The sequence below is a fragment of the Cervus canadensis genome, chromosome 4, assembly GCF_019320065.1.
Source record: "Cervus canadensis isolate Bull #8, Minnesota chromosome 4, ASM1932006v1, whole genome shotgun sequence".
Lineage (NCBI taxonomy): Eukaryota > Metazoa > Chordata > Mammalia > Artiodactyla > Cervidae > Cervus > Cervus canadensis.
Window position 1 is genome coordinate 3,932,429 of NC_057389.1, and position 16,492 is coordinate 3,948,920.

Genomic DNA, 16,492 nt, shown 5'->3' on the forward strand with positions numbered 1-16,492 from the left:
TTGTTCTAGGGAACATTTGGGGAAATTATTCATTGGAGTTCCCCTGTTGTGTTGCAGTATTTACACATGTTATGTAGATTTCCATTACTTGTATTAGAAACATGGATAGAGCTACTTTGTGGTTTTCATGGTCCCCGTGGTATTCAGCTTAGCATGAGTTGGACTGTCTAGAATGAATTGAAATTCGAGTTTTTTAGTGTTTACCAACCCAATTAACTTTTGGGGATCAAGCTTTGGAGGGCAGAGGCTCTTTCTACTTAAATATTGTTCATTGCTCTGTCTCCTCCCCTAAGTGCAGTGACTGACATTTAATAGCACTCAGTAAATATTGATGAAGGAGTGAATGACCAGGTGTTTAGGAAGTCTGGGGTGAGACTCTGAGTGAGTATATACCATGCCAATAAGGGAAGTCTCTAAGGAGTGTTTCTATCCTGAGTTGTTTTGAGCCACAGTAGAGCCATTGGATGGTGAAAAGTTTCTGCCTCTATTTTGGCTTGAAGAAGAGAACACTTAGGGAGCTATGACAATTTTTTTTTTTTTAAACAGTACCAGAGGGTTGTGCTTACAGAGGCAGAAATCCATTACCCCCACTAGAAAGTATGCCCAACTCCCCTGATAATGGGCCATAGCTTCTAAAATTGTACTGCTGAGTCCTTTGTACCAGAAGTTACTACAGTTACAGAGAATGGGAAGGTGGAGGGGAGAGAGTTTGGGAGAAAGATGTGACGAAATATGATTTAAAGATGTTTTTAGGGTAGTTGACTCAAACTACCATACTTGTTCAGTTTTTCCAAGGTATGGTAAAAGCAAAAGAGAAAAAACTTAATTCTTTGTACTCTGCTTCAGTCAAATTTTTAACTCAATATCAGTAGGTTTTTTTCAGTTTTGTTTTTATGTAAGTAGTGAGTATTACCTGCTTTAAGTTCACATAATGCAAAGAAAGCAAAAGTTTGCTTTGGTTCACCCCTACCCTCCATCTAGTTTTCTCTCCAGAGGTCACTGACTATCATTACCAGTTTAGATTTTTTTTTCTAGACCTGTATTATGGGGTACAGTAGTTTCCAGTCACATACTACTATTTATATGAGAGTCCCTTGGACAGCAAGGAGATCCAGCCATCCATTCTAAAGGAAATCAGCCCTGAATATTTATTGGAAGGACTGATGCTGAAGCTGAAACTCCAAAACTGTGGCCACCTGATGCGAAGAACTGACTCATTGGAAAAGACCCTGATTCTGGGAAAGATTGAAGGCAGGAGGAAAAGGGGATGACAGAGGATGAGATGGTTGGATGGCAAAGGGGACGACAGAGGATGAGATGGTTGGATGGCATCATCGACTCAATGGACATGAGTTTGAGTAAACTCTGGGTGTTGGTGATGGACAGGGAGGCCTGGCGTGATGCAGTCCATGGGGTCCCAAAGAGTCGGACACAACTGAGTGGCTGAACTGACTGAACTGATTACTATTTAAATTTAAAGTAGTTAAAATTAAGTAAAATTTAAAATTCAGCTTCTCAGTCACAATAACTGTATTTCAGAGATCAGTAGTCAGGTGTGGCTGGCAGCTACCGTATTAGACTCTGCATGTCCAGAATAGTTTCTGCATTGTAGAAAGCCCTATGTAAAACTTCACAGCCTTTTCCACAAATGGCATCAAAATGTACATGTTCTTCAATTTCTTTCATTAACTGTATGAATTGGAGGTCTTTTGTTGTTAGTTAGTATATGGTTTCCTTCATTCTTTTTAGTTGTTGTGTAGTATCCCATAGTATTATGCCATACTGTATTTATTTCAATATGGCATGATTCAGTTCAGTTCAGTTGCTCAGTCGTGTCCGACTCTGCGACCCCATCGACTGCAGCACGCCAGGCCTCCCTGTCCATCACCAGCTCCTGGACTTTACTCATACTCAGGTCCGTGGAGCCGGTGATCCCATCCAGCTATCTCATCCTCTGTCTCCCCCTTCTCCTCCTGGGAGCTGTGTAAAAATGAATTCTTTCTTGAAATGGTGAGCTTCACTGGGAATTGTAATTATGTAACTTCAGGAAGAGACCTTTGAGGTCATTTGGTCACTCCCTACTCCTTATGCATGAAAAAAAGCAGGCCCGGAGAAGTGAAATGGCTTACCCCAAGGCATTTTAGAGAGTGAATGGCAGACCCTGGGCTAGAACTCCGCTCAGTGTTTCCAGGTCTTGAGGTCTTTTCAACATCGGTGTAAAAAGGCCTGATTAACCTTCTCTCAGATTTTATGAAAGAAATTCCTTAATTGGAGGGCAGGTGGAAACTTAACACCAGTCAACTTCTCACCATTATGAGTCAGAGGCTAATTTTATAATTGGGTCTTTGGGGTTGAATTGTTTTTAAATGCAAGAAATTTGATAAGCAGGGGATGCCCCTTCAAAGTTCAACTGCGGGGATATCCTTTTCTTAGGTATTGAACACTTAATTAAGCCCATCACGTTTGATCTTGAATTGGTTAATGCGTTATTTTAGATCAGATAAGGTAGCCTCAGTCTTTGGTACCTGTTGCCTTTAAAACTTTAAGCAGTCTTGCCTACTGATATCACAATTAGGTTTTTATATAGTAGAATCACTATAACAATTTTATCAAATGACAGCAGTGGAATATTTTTAAGTAGTTGCTATTTGAGTAACTGGGTATTTTGAATCTATATTTAAATTTCAGAGGCTTTGTGTGCTATATATTTAGATACCTTGGTCTCTGTCAGCAGACTGTTTCTTTTCCAAGCCAACCAGGTGAGAGGTCCAAAATCCATCACCACCATTAGAAAACTACTTTACCATGAATGCGTCTCTGATAGTGTGTCAGTAGTTATTAAATCTGTATTTTTATAGCTTTATTACCAACAGGTTGCTTTAGTGATCAAGGAAGAGTTTTATAAGAGAAATGTGTTTTGGAAAACACATATGTATCTGATCTGTTTTTTTCAGATATGAAAAAAGCAATGAAAATGGGAGTCAAAGAAAATGAGTAATACAACTTTTTAAAGCTTTGAATGTAGATTAGTAGTGGGTAAGAGGAACTAAGTTAATGTAGCTTTTCGTGAATGCTTTGACCTAAGGTTCTGATACCACATAAATTCTAGAAGGTACTCCAGAGACGATCTTAGCCAGTGCTGAAATGAAGTGTCCTTAGGAAGTCAGGTTCAAGATATCTTTTGGCTGGAGAATGCCTAGAAATCTTGGATAACTTAATTAAATGAGGCTACCAAAAGGTGAGATTTGTTTTCTTTTCATTTTGGGAAGTCTGTAAATTTTGGTGCCTTGTAATAAGTAGCTGTCAAGGGGGTTAACCTTGAGCTGTTCTTTATCAGCTTAAGATATCAGGTTCTATAAATGATAGGGAATGGGAGGGAAGATACGTGAAGGCAAATATGGAAGTTTTTACTATTAAAATAATACTTTCTTAAAAAGTTATTTTCCTTTGGTTAAATATCCTGTTTTATGCTTATCAAGAGTCTTGAAGCAATAAGCACATAATGTCCAGCACAGGGAAACACAGCCATTATTTTGTATGACTTCAAGTGTAGTGTAACCTGTAAAAATATGGAATCACTATGTTGTACACCTGAAACTAACTTAATATTGTGAATCAACTATACTTCAATTAGAAATAGCAAATCTTGCCCACGTCTTGGCCAGTTTGGAGCCCAGGTGACGTGGTCAGGGCACCCATGTGGTGGGAGAAGCCAGGAGCAGTGTTGGGAGACGGGTTGCATATGTACGCTCTTGGGTGCATTGCCTTACTCTGCCCTGAGAGAATCTCTGAGCAGCTGTACCCAAAACAGTGAGTCTGCTTAGTGTCCCTGTCTTAGCTTCTAAATACCATTCTCTGCGAAAAGGAATCAGTGTTCCTTGGAGAAATGACTGATTCCAGAGTTGGGACAGGGAAGACACAAGATGAGCTTAGACTATTTTGTGCCGGAACACAAGGAAGTGCTCAGAGGATCCTGGAGATGTGTCAGAGGACACATCGTTTCATAGTGTCTCCTCCCCGAATACTTAAAAAGGAGTCAGGTTTTGTTGAGTTTGGTGACTTGCTTTAGAATAAAACATTCTTGTGTGAATACCTGACTATAGACTGACACTCTGTGTAGTCATAGTTGGGGTTTTATTGGTTTGCTGTGCTTTAAATTTTAAAGGTTAAACTATGAGAAATTATTTTGATTATCGATTAGGAAATAGTTTTAGAATCTATGATGTCCCTTTGGCTGTATGGTTAGAAAAATACCAGAACAGGAATTCCCTGGAGATCAGTCGTTAGGACTCCATGCTTTCACTGCTGGGGCCGGGGTTCACTCCCTGGTCGGGGAACTCAGTCAGATCCTTGCAAGCTGCACAGTGCAGGTCAAAAAAAAAGAGGAAAAATACAAGAAATATATTTTGTATCTCTGTTTTTCTAAGTGGTGCTTTATTCAACAGACTAGTTAGTAAATTTTTCTTTCAAGCTTTTGGCAAGCTGTTGTGAGTAGACTATTTAAGAAAGAGGCAATATATGATATTCATAGGAAAAAAATAGAAAAGACCAGAAGAAGTTCAACTGACACAGAGGAGATAGTCAATATGAAATTGCTACACAGATTTACTTCTTTTCTTTCTATAACTTGCACACAACCTGCTTGCTTATAAACCTTATCTCCCTCTTGTAGTAATGTCTGATAGCAGGTAAGATCTCTTCATTGAGAAAAGAAATGGCCAAATATAGGTGTCGGCATGGTTGATTTTTAAAGGTCTGTGGGATATGTATGCCCAGATGTTAAGCAACAATACGTTCTCTGGAAATTTCTTTAGTCTGAAGTATCTTTTGATAACTTATAGCAATGCCTTAGTCAAAAGTAGAATCTTCAAGGCTTGACAATACTTGGATATTGGCCTGGTAGTGGTTAGTTCAGATTATATCAGTAATATGACTTGTACATTTTCTGGTAATTAATAGTTTAGTTGCATTGTCCAGATCCACCCCTAAAGATCTAGGAATATTAAGCATGTTTTCAACCCAGGTCTTGACTAGAAGTCATGGCTGTTTCCTGATATCGTTCCCTTTATATTGTTGTTAGTAACAGAACCTACCGTGTTCTAGCTAGGCTCCTGGCCACCTAACCAGAGACTGTTTCTTAGCCTTTCATGGATAAGGGAGGCTGTGACTAAATATTAGGTAATAGGGTGGGAGTAGAAGCAATGTATACCACTTCCAAGTCATACTATAAAAGGTAGCCGCTTGTCCTTTGCTTCCTCTTCTGTTTTCCAGGGCTTGTTATTGTTCAGTCAATCAGTCGTGTCCGACTCTCTGTGACCACATGGACTGCAGCACGCCAGGCCTCCCTGTCCATCACCAACTCCTGGAGTTTACTCAGACTCCTGTCCATCGAGTCAGTGATGCCATCCAGCCATCTCATCCTCTGTCGTCCCCTTCTGCCCTCAGTCTCTCCCAGCATCAGGGTCGTTTCTAATGAGTCAGCTCTTCATCGTAGGTGGCCAGAGTCCTGGAGCTTCAGCATCAGTCCTTCCAATGAACACCCAGGACTGATCTCCTTAGGATGGAATGGGTGGATCTCCTTGCAGTCCAAGGGACTCTCAAGAGTCTTCTCCAACCACAGTTCAAAAACATCAATTATTTGGCGCTCAACTTGCTGTATGGTCCAACTCTCACATCCATACACGACTACTGGAAAAACCATAGCCTTGACTAGACAGACTTTTGTCGGCAAAGTGTAATGACTCTGCTTTTTAATGTGCCGTCAAGGTTTGTCGTATCTTTTCTTCCAAGGAACAAGCATCTTTGAATTTCATGGCTGCAGTCACCATCTGCAGTGATTTTGGAACCCCCAAAAATAAAGTCTTGTCACTGTTTCCACTGTTTCCCCATCTATTTATCATGAAGTGATGGGACCGGATGCCATGATCTTAGTTTTCTGAATGTTGAGCTTTAAGCCAACTTTTTCACTCTCCTCTTTCACTTTCATCAAGAGGTTCTTTAGTTCCTCTTTGCTTTCTGCCATAAGGGTGGTGTCATCTGCATATCTGAGGTTGTATTTCTCCCTCTTGATTCCAGCTTGTGCTTCATCCAGTTGGCATTTCGCATGATGTACTCTGCATATAAGTTAAATAAGCAGGGTGACAATATACAGCCTTGACATACACCTTTCCCAATTTGGAACCAGTCCTTTGTTCCATGTCTGGTTCTAACTGTTCTTCTTGATCTGTATACAGGTTTTTCAGGAGGCAGGGCTAGATGACCTGGATTAAAAGAGTAACTCATTTTCCCCTGTATATTAGGACAGTGAGCAACAAATATAAGATGATCCATGCATTTATCTTTTGCAACCTTAGAATACCTACTTGGTGTGGACTTCTGTCATGTCCAAGCCATTACTAACAGGACTGTGTTAACGTAAGCAACTTCCTAGCTTGATTCAAGTGCCATTTCAGTTTTTTCTTTGTCATTTTTCCCTCTTTCTTATTTAACAAAAATGTTGGTCCAGGTCAGTCCTTTATGTTCTTTTTCTTCAAAGCAACCTTTGAGATGCTCTTTCTCTTCAGTCTCAGCTTATCCAAAGATAATTCAGACATGTCTTTGAATATATAATTTTGAAGTCAGTGAACAAATCTCATACCTTAGTGTCTCCCATAGAAGCCCAGGTACATGTGCACAGATGTTTGTTAAATGAATTAAGAAAAACACCATGGGGCAGATTATTTTCTGGGGTAATTTCTGGGGTAGTTATTTTCTGAGGAGTTAGGGTGTGGGCGAGATGGCATTTTAATGGCTGTAAGAAAAGCCAGTATATTAAAACATATGTTAGTTAATTATTTCTGTTTAACAAGTTCGGCAATTTAAGACCACAAACATTTATTACTTCATGTTTTCTGTGGGAATCTTTTTATGGCTTTGCTGGGTCCCTCTGATCCAGGGTCTCTTATGGGGCTATGATCAAGGTATCGCTGGGGCTGCCCGCCTGGGGCGTGAGTGCTTCCAGCCAGGCTTACTCACCTGGGTGTTGGCAGGCCTCAGGTCCTGCTTGGCTGTTGGCCAGATGTTTAAGTCCCTTGCCATGCCACTTGAGCTTCTCCAGAGGGCTGATCACGTGCAACAGCAGAGTCAGAACACCCAAAATAAGAAGCTGCAGTTTTCTTAACCCAGTCTCTTCTGCCGTACTCTTTTCGTTAAAAGTGAGTCAATAAATCCTGCTTATACACCCAAGGAGAGACTTACACAGGTGTAACTTCCAGGAGGTGGGGTCATTGAGGCCCATTTTATAGGTTGCCTACAATAAACCATATGCAGAGATCTGTTAAATATGCATTGGTGTTTCAGCTTCAATTTTGCTTTTTTACTTTTATCCATCTTTGCTGGTACTGCTGTTACCTTCCCTTCACTCACTCATTGAATTTCCTTTCACCTGAGTAAAATCTACCTAGATTTAGTCAATTATTTGTTTGTTGTGACAATCACCTTACTTTTACAAAAGAACAAATTAAGATCCAAGGAAGGTACTACCCAAAGTCACACATATTTTAAATGAGGTGTTTCTTGGTTCCAGTGACCATATTCCACACATCTTCTGTTTGCTAAGGGACGAATTAGCCCTTTAAAATCATGGTAGTCCTTTAACCTTCAACAAATGATCTAGTTTCTCTAAATCTTTATTTTCTTGTCTATGAAATGTGGAGGGGACAAGCATAAAAAAAAAATCTACCAGAGAGGAACTTCTAACTTTGGCTGCATGAAAAGTTTGGTGGATGGTCTCTGCAAACAGTACACACACACACACACACACGTCGTATATGTATATACACACATATCAATACCCATATATGTATATATGTAAATAACTGGGCAAAATTGCCCTAAACTATTTGGGTTTTGGGAATTGACCAAAGGCAGACAACAAACTGAAATGTATTTATTCTTAGGAAAGCTACTAGAGCTCAGGTAAGAAGAGTGGAAGTCTATACCACTCTTGAATTGAGACCCCTAATAGCAGTAGATCCAACCAATCAATCCTAAAGGAAATCAGTCCTGATTGTTCAGTGGAGGGACTGATGCTGAGGCTCTAGCTCCAATACTTTGGCCACCTGATGGGAAGAACTGACTCTTTGGAAAAGACCCTGATGCTGGGAAAGATTGAAGGCGGGGGAGAAGGGGACGACAGAGGATGAAATGGTCGGATGGCATCACTGAGTCAGTGGATGTGAATTGGAGCAAACCCCAGTGAAGGACAGGGAAGCCTGGTGTGCTGCAGTCCATTGGGTCACAAAGAGTCAGACACGACTTAGTGGCTGAATAACAACAACCAGCAGCTTGGTGTCTTAGGAGGTTAACTCAGTTAGGGGCAATGAGTAACAACCTGTATCTGTCAACTAAACGTGATGAACTTTGTAGGAAGAAAATGGTTAAAACCCACATATTTGCAAGTTTCATATTGTGGTGCCAGTTGGGATGAGGTGGGGATCAGCTAGGAATTTAACCAGTGGACCTTGGAAATGAGAGACCCATAAAGGGATAATAAGCTCTTCACATATCCTTGGTTTACTCAAACTATGCACATGTCTTGGGGAGACTTGAGAGTATCTAGCAGAAAGCAAGGGCCAAAGCAACCTTAAGAATAAGCCTTGAATATGCTCTTCCCAACCCATGCACAGATTGAAGGGCAGGCTTGAGGTATTTGAGCATTTTTTTGCCCAAATTTAGACAGGGAAGCCACGTAAAGAAATACAAATAATAATTAAAACTTGAGCAGAGACATGCAAACAAACATTCAAACTTCAGATCCTACCATTTAAGGCCAGGGAGATTAAAGTTGAAACAGATTTCAGAGAAGTAAATCAAATTCCAGAGTTGCTACAATATGTTACCTAAAATGACTGGTTTTGAATGAAAAATTATGAGACATGTAAAGAGACAGAAAAAAAGTGACCTATACTGAGAGGAAACAAAACAGTTAATAAAAACTGAGTAAGCACAGGTACTAGACTTAGGAGATGAAAACTTCAAACTATTACAGACGTGTTAACAGAATGGAAAGAAACATCATTCAGATTATGAAAGAATATAACATTGACCCAAAGAATGGAAAGTGTCAACATAAAGAAATGGAAACTAAAAAAGCATTTTCCGATGCTATTGCAAATAGAAGTGCTTTCCTTTTTTACAGTTGTATTTATGTATTTATGATTGCACAGGCTGTCTCTAGTTGCAGAGCGCAGGCTCTAGACTGAGTGTTGAGTAGCTGTGGTGCACGGGCTTAGTTGCTTTTCAGCATGTGGAGTCTACCTGGATCAGGGTTCAAACCCGTGTCTCCTGCATTGGAAGGTGGATTCTTATCCACTGCACCACTGGGGAAGTCCTTCCTTATTTTATTTCTTAACTGTTCATTGATAGTGTATAGAAATAGTTGCTTATTAGCTCTTAAGTTTTTTTGTGTATAATTTTTCTATATAAGATCATGATAATTGTGACTATAGAACATTTTAATTTTCTAATCTGAATGCCCTTTCATTCTTTTCCTTATGTAACTGCCCTGGCCAGAGTCTCTAGTACAGTGTTGTGTAGAAGTGGAGACAACAGAAATCTTTGTCTTGTTCCTCATCTCAGGGGAAAATACTCAGTCTTTGACCATTAAGTATAATAATAATGGCAGGATTTCTACACGTGCCGTCTATCACATTAAGGAAGTTTCCTTTCATTCCTAGTTTCCTGAGTATATTTGTCAAGAAATGGGATTAGATTTTGTCAAATGCTTTTTCTACATTAATTGAAATGGTTGAGTTTTTAAACCTTTATTCTATTAATGTGGTGTGTTAAATGGATTTATTTTTGCCTGTTGAACCATCTTTGCATTCTTGGAATAAATACCACTTGACCATGGTGTATGATCCTTTTAATATGCTGCTTGATTTACTTTGGTGATATAGTTGACTCTTGAACAACATGGGTTTGAACTGTGCAGGTCTTCTTACATGCAGGTTTCTTTTCAACAGTAAACACTGTGATACTATGTAATCCTTGGTTGGTTCAATCTGTGGGTGATGAATTGCACATAGGGAGGGCCTACTATGAAGTTACACTTGGATTTCAACTGCATGAAGGGTCAGCATCCCAATCCCTACGCTGTTCAAGGGCCAAATAGACTGTTTAGGGATTTTTTGCATTTGAATTCATAAGACACATTGGTCTATAGTTTTCTTGTGATGTCTTTGACTTTAGTATCAGAGTAATGCTAACCTCATGGAGTTAACAAGAGTTCCCTTATACTCCAGTTTTGGGAATCATTTAAGAAGGATTTGTATTTGTTCTTTAAATGTATCACTATTAGGGCCGTCTGGTCCTTGGCCTTTCTTCATTGGAAGTTTTTGATTACTGATTGAACATTTTCTCTTTTTATAGGTCTATTGAAATTTTCTATTTATTCTTAGTTTTTTGTAGTTTGTATATATTTAGAAGTTTGTTTTGTTTAGATTATCTAATTTGTTGGCATACAGTTGTTCATAATACCCCGTTATAATTCTTTTTTTGTAAGGTTGGTAATAATGTCTTTTTGTATCCATGGTTTTAGTAGATTGAGTGTTTCTCTCTCTGTGTGTTTCTCTCTCTCTTTCTCTCTCTTGGTTGTGATGTTCAGTTTAGTTCAGTTCAGTCGCTCAGTCGTGTACTCTTTGCGACCCCGTGAATCGCAGCACGCCAGGCCTCCCTGTCCATCACCAACTCCCAGAGTTTACTCAAACTCATGTCCATCGAGTCGGTGATGCCATCCAACCATCTCATCCTCTGTCGTCCCCTTCTCCTCCTGCCCTCAATCTTTCCCAGCATTAGGGTCTTTTCCAGTGAATCAACTCTTTGCATGAGGTGGCCAAAGTACTGGAGTTTCACCTTCAGCATCAGTCCTTCCAGTGAACACTCAGGACTGGTCTCCTTTAGGATGGACTGGTTGGATCTCCTTGCAGTCCAAGGGACTCTCAAGAAGCTTCTCCAACACCATAGTTCAAAAGCATCAATTTTTCGGCACTCAGCTTTCTTCACAGTCCAACTCTCACATCCATATATGACCACTGGAAAAACCATAGCCTTGACCAGACAGACCTTTGTTGGCAAAGTAATGTCTCTGCTTTAATATGCTGTTCAGGTTGGTCATAACTTTCCTTCCAAGGAGTAAGTGTCTTTTAATTTCATGGCTGCAGTCACCATCTGCAGTGATTCTGGAGCCCCCAAAAATAAAGTCTGACACTGTTTCCACTGTCTCCCCATCTATTTCCCATGAGGTGACGGGACCAGATGCCATGATCTTAGTTTTCTGAATGTTGAGCTTTAAGCCAACTTTTTCACTCTCCTCTTTCACTTTCATCAAGAGGCTTTTGAGTTCCTCTTCACTTTATGCATAAGGGTGGTATCGTCTGCATATCTGAGGTTATTGATATTTCTCCCGGCAATCTTGATTCCAGCTTAGCTACTCCCGTGTCATACTTCCTCTTTAGTACAATCCGTAACAGTGGCTCTTTTAATAATGGTCACTTGTACTAAAATGGTTTTCTGTTTTAAAAAATTAATTTTCATGGCCGGAAAGATGACCACCCTCTCACCTGTCACACAGCACACATTTGTGGGGAATCTGGTGCTCAGCCATTCATAGACAGTGAGCTTGGGGTTTCCTATATAGCGGAGCAGCTCCCTTGCTGTGATCAGTCCTTGATACAAGGGATACATTTTTAAAAAAGATTAATTTTTTCTAACTGTAAAAACTTTTTTTGCCTTTAAAATGTTTAACACATATTATGTGGTTCCTTTTTTACTCACAGATATTTTCCAATTTATCTCTGGATGAACGTTGCCTTTCTGCATCATTGGTGTGCAAGTACTGGCGTGACCTTTGTTTAGATTTCCAGTTTTGGAAGCAGCTGGATCTTAGTAGTCGTCAGCAGGTATGGATTCTGATTCTACAAAAACACTCAATTTGACCTATTAAAAAAATATCTTTTTTCTTCTTAGAAATCTTCTTTCACACTGTAGTTTTTCAGGATAGTTCAAATGACCAAAATCTAGAATTCTGTGCTTTAGTAATTTTTTTTTTTCCAAATTCAAGTTGAAGCTAGGTTTCTATGATGAATATTTCTTTTAGTTTGGATTGGTAGTTTTGGGTTTTTTCTTAATCCTTTTTGTTGTAGTCCTCTTTGCTTCCCCCACCTTATTATTATTTTTTTGTGCTGCATTAAAAAAAGTTACTAAACTTTTCATTTTTTGGAGAGATAATTAGTAGACAGTGATGGCAAACACTTAAATAGTACTGCTCACTTGCCACATATGTACTGTTCTGTGAGTTTTATGTATATTCATTTGATCAGCAACCTTATGAGTTGATACTATCATTATCCCTATTAATAATTTATTATACTTTTGATGATAGTATTCTTATAATGTTATTTTGCTTGAAGAAATGGAAGCAAAATGGAATAAGTTAACTTACTTTGTTTTAATTTTCACTTTGATGAGTTTTCCAATCCTCCCCGTTGCCCAGCTGCCCATTATGTTTATATGATAGTGTCATTTAAGAAAGAAAGTAGTTTATATTGCCTTATTACAAATAGTTGGTTGGACTTGTTAAATTCTTCTTTGGTTGTCAATACTTGGCATTGGAAACATAAAAAATATCCACTGAAAATAGGATTTTATTAGAGTACTAAACCTGCTCTAAACCCTCCATGATATTGTTAGTAGTGAGGTGCTGGTGAATGTTTCAGCAGCTGGCTTTCAAAAACAAGTGAACAAAGAAAGAGCCCCGATTTGTTACATTTTCCAGTTTTTGTGGTACAAATACTTTCAGGAGGACCAATTTCAAGCTACCAGTGTGATGTTACAGAATGTAATGCTCTCACGGATGTGGAAAGTGGTACATATTCTGGATTCTGATTTGGTACAAGCCAACTCCAACGTACCGCCGGTAGCGTATGTGTCTGTTTATAACATGTGTACTGTAGACAAAATAAACAAGTTCCTGAGCGTTTGTTTTAAGTTTCCTTTTTGTTTTCCTGCCTCATTGGTAAGGGTTAAGATAGTTATACAATGTTTACCTGCCTGAGTTCATGAAGTTTGTATCCAGGGGGGATGGCGAATATTTAGTTAGTTGTGGCTGAGAGTGTAGAGAGAGGTAATGTGAAGTAATCCATTGTGTTTTAACTTCCTTAGTCTTGAATATCTGAGCTTTTTGTTCCAAACTCAGAGTCAGAATAGCTTTTCTCCTCTCCTGGTAGGTTTGGAGGTTTAAAAAAAAAGGAAAGAAAACAGAGAAAGAGGTACACTGTTTCCAACAAGTAGAAACAAAGGTGTTTTCAGCCTTGGTTCTTACTCCTTGTAACCCTCAGTCAGTTCAGTTCAGTCGCTCAGGCATGTCCAACTCTTTGCGACCCCCTCAACACTCCCCAATTCTTTTCTTTTTCCTTTCTAAATTTAATCATGTGTATTTTCTCTCATCATTATTTTTACTCAAAAGACTTTGAATAATGTTAACTCTGTTTTCTTTTTTTTTTGAAATATGATTGGGCAGGGAATGTGTGGAGGTTGCTTTTAAAAATTGTTTAAAAAATTGAGATGGTCCTGTGAGTTTTTCACTAGATGAATTTTAAGATTACTTATATTTAGCTTTGAGTCTTCTGAGATAAGCTTTTTTTTTTTTTTTGTAAATGGCCTTTGTATATAGTCTTTGGTGTCCTAATACCCAGGATGATATATTGTGTAAGCTGTGGATTTAATTATATGTAATGTATTCTGATAGAAGTAGTAAAGCAATTGAAATTTATATACTGTGGTAGGTATCATCTAATATTATGTGTGAAAAGTCAAGATTCATGCATCATGTTGACTGATACATACCATTTGTTGGGTTAAGAACCAACTCAAAATTTTAATAGTTTTTTTTCTGGGGAGTTTTTGGTGAGTTTAAAGGTTTAATTAAAGTGTGTTTTCCTAATAAGGATAGATTTTTAAGCTTTTATTGAAAACCAGTACATTATATTATCACTTGGTGTTTCTGACACCAAATGTTTGCTTTTTTCTATGCTGATAAATTCTCTTATGCTAACTTGGTATTCCACCAGTTCAGTTCAATTCTGACACTAACTCCTGGAGTTAGTACAGGCCTTACAATTTAAGGGCTCAGTCCCGTGACTGTCCCCACTTATATACCCGTCACAAGTCCTGAAAGTGAAAGTGAAGTCGCTCAGTTGTGTCCGACTCTCTGTGATCCCATGGACTGTAGCCTACCACACTCCTCCGTCCATGGGATTTTCCAGGCAAGAGAACTGGAGTGCGTTGCCATCCCCTTCTCCAGAGGATCTTCCCGACCCAGGGATCGAACCCGGGTCTCCTGCATTGAAGGCAGATGCTTTACCATCTGAGCCACCAGGGAAGTCTGGAGCCACCTATACTTCTGACTGACCATCTTTAAAACTAGAAGTTCCCCATCCCCTGCTCAGGTGATAATTTGCTAAAGTGATGAGAACTCAGGAAAATACTAATGTTTACTGGTTTAGTGTAGAGGATATACCCCAAGACCAGACAAATGGAAAAGATGCCTAGGGCAAGGTTTCAGGAGAGAGGATATGGAGCTTCCCTGTCCCTAAAGCCACATCACCCTCACAGCACTTTAATATTCACCAACTCAGAAGCCTTCCAGATCTCATTGTTCAAGAGTTTTTATGACCTGCCTTCAGCTTCTAACCAGTCTGACCAGAAAGTCAGACTATGGGACTGGAAGTTTCCGCACTCTAATTACACAGTATCTGATCTTTCTGGTGACCAGCTCCCATCCGAAAGCTCTCTGGAGGTCCCAGCTTAAGTCATTTCATTACTGTAAACTCAGGCATGGTCACAAGGGGCTAGTTAAACAAAACAAAAGACATTCCCATCACTCAGGAAATTCCTAGGACTTTAGGAGCTCTGTTCTAGGAACTGGAAACAAAAGATCAAATATATTTTTAAAATCATACGACAGTTCTTATAATGCTTTAATATTAAGAAGGTTTTCTTTTTGATTGTGGTTTTCATGCTATAATCTGTTATATATTAGAAAAAATTTAATAAAAGAATAGAAAGTAAGTTTCCATTTTTAGCAAAGTTTTAAATTTATTGCTTTTTTTCTCCCCTCTCATAGGTCACTGATGAATTATTGGAAAAAATTGCATCAAGAAGTCAAAATATAATTGAAATCAACATTTCTGATTGTCGCAGTATGTCTGATACTGGCGTATGTGTTCTAGCATTTAAATGTCCTGGACTTCTTAGGTATACAGCTTACAGGTGTAAACAGCTTTCTGACACCTCTATTATTGCAGTTGCCTCTCACTGTCCTTTACTTCAGAAAGTTCATGTAGGCAACCAGGACAAACTCACTGATGAAGGACTCAAGCAGGTAAATTTTAGCATCTATAAAGTGGTTTTGCATGTATTAATGTGTTTTTTTGCAGCGTCACTTTGAAGATTTTTATGTTAAAAGTAATACTCAGGGAATAAGTCATTTTTTTATGTATCCATGAATATTTGGGTTCATAAACTAGAGTGCTGTGGCTGTAGTGTACAAACTAACTTTGGGTGTTTTAATAAGTGCCTGAACCTCTTTGACCAGCCATTTTATTTCTTTATTCTTTTGTTACTTAAATTTTGCTTTATGTAGGAGCTTCCCTGATAGCTCAGTTGTTAAAGAATCCGCCTGCAATACAGGAGAGCCTGGTTCGATTCCTAGGTTGGGAAGATCCTCTGGAGAAGGGATAGCCTATCCACTCCAGTATTCTTGGACTTCCCTTGTGGCTCAGCTGGTAAAGAATCTGCCTGCAATGCGGGAGACCTGGGTTCGATCCCTGGGTTGGGAAGATCCCCTGGAGAAGGGAACAGCTACACACTCCCAGTATTCTGGCCTGGAGAATTCCATGGAATGTATAGTCCATGGGGTCATAAAGAGTTGGACACGACTGAGCAACTTTCACTTGCTTTATGTAACAACAGTATGCAGTTTGGGTTAGCATGAGCTTTTAAAAATTAACTTTTAATTCCTCTTTTATGTTACTAGGTGAAATGCTTACATATTTTAAAATATCTTTTAGATGCAACTCCAAGTTAAGGAGTATAAAATGAAGAAAAAGATGGTAACTACCTATATTAGGCACAGTAGTTGGTTTTAATACAGTATCATGTATTTTCTGGTTGATTCACTTTCTTTGGAAATGGTGTTTAAGGTTTCTTGTCTCAGAGTGAATATTGAATGGATTCTATGTGCCAGTCCCTGAATTTGTGAATGTTTTGAATATTTAGTAATATTACCACTATTGTCCTGGGCACTTTTTGTGTTTTTATATTTAACCCTTGCAGTAACTTTGTGGGAGTTGTTGATATTAAACTTTTTGTTTAATTTTCATTTTGTAAAGGAAGAGATTAAGTCTTAGAGAGATTAAGAAACTTGGCTAATGTTTGGCAGACAGCGGACCTG

The 16,492-nt window shown here is 38.9% G+C and overlaps 1 protein-coding gene across 1 annotated transcript in view; it reads left to right on the forward strand.

Annotated features, from left to right (window-relative positions):
* The window catches only part of LOC122439416 (F-box/LRR-repeat protein 17-like), a 165,248-nt gene that overhangs the window by 2,446 nt on the left and 146,310 nt on the right, over window positions 1-16,492 (forward strand). The window contains exons 2-3 of the mRNA XM_043464461.1: window positions 11,817-11,939; window positions 15,164-15,421. Of these exons, the coding sequence (XP_043320396.1) occupies window positions 11,817-11,939; window positions 15,164-15,421 (381 nt within the window). The remainder of the gene's footprint in view (window positions 1-11,816; window positions 11,940-15,163; window positions 15,422-16,492) is intronic.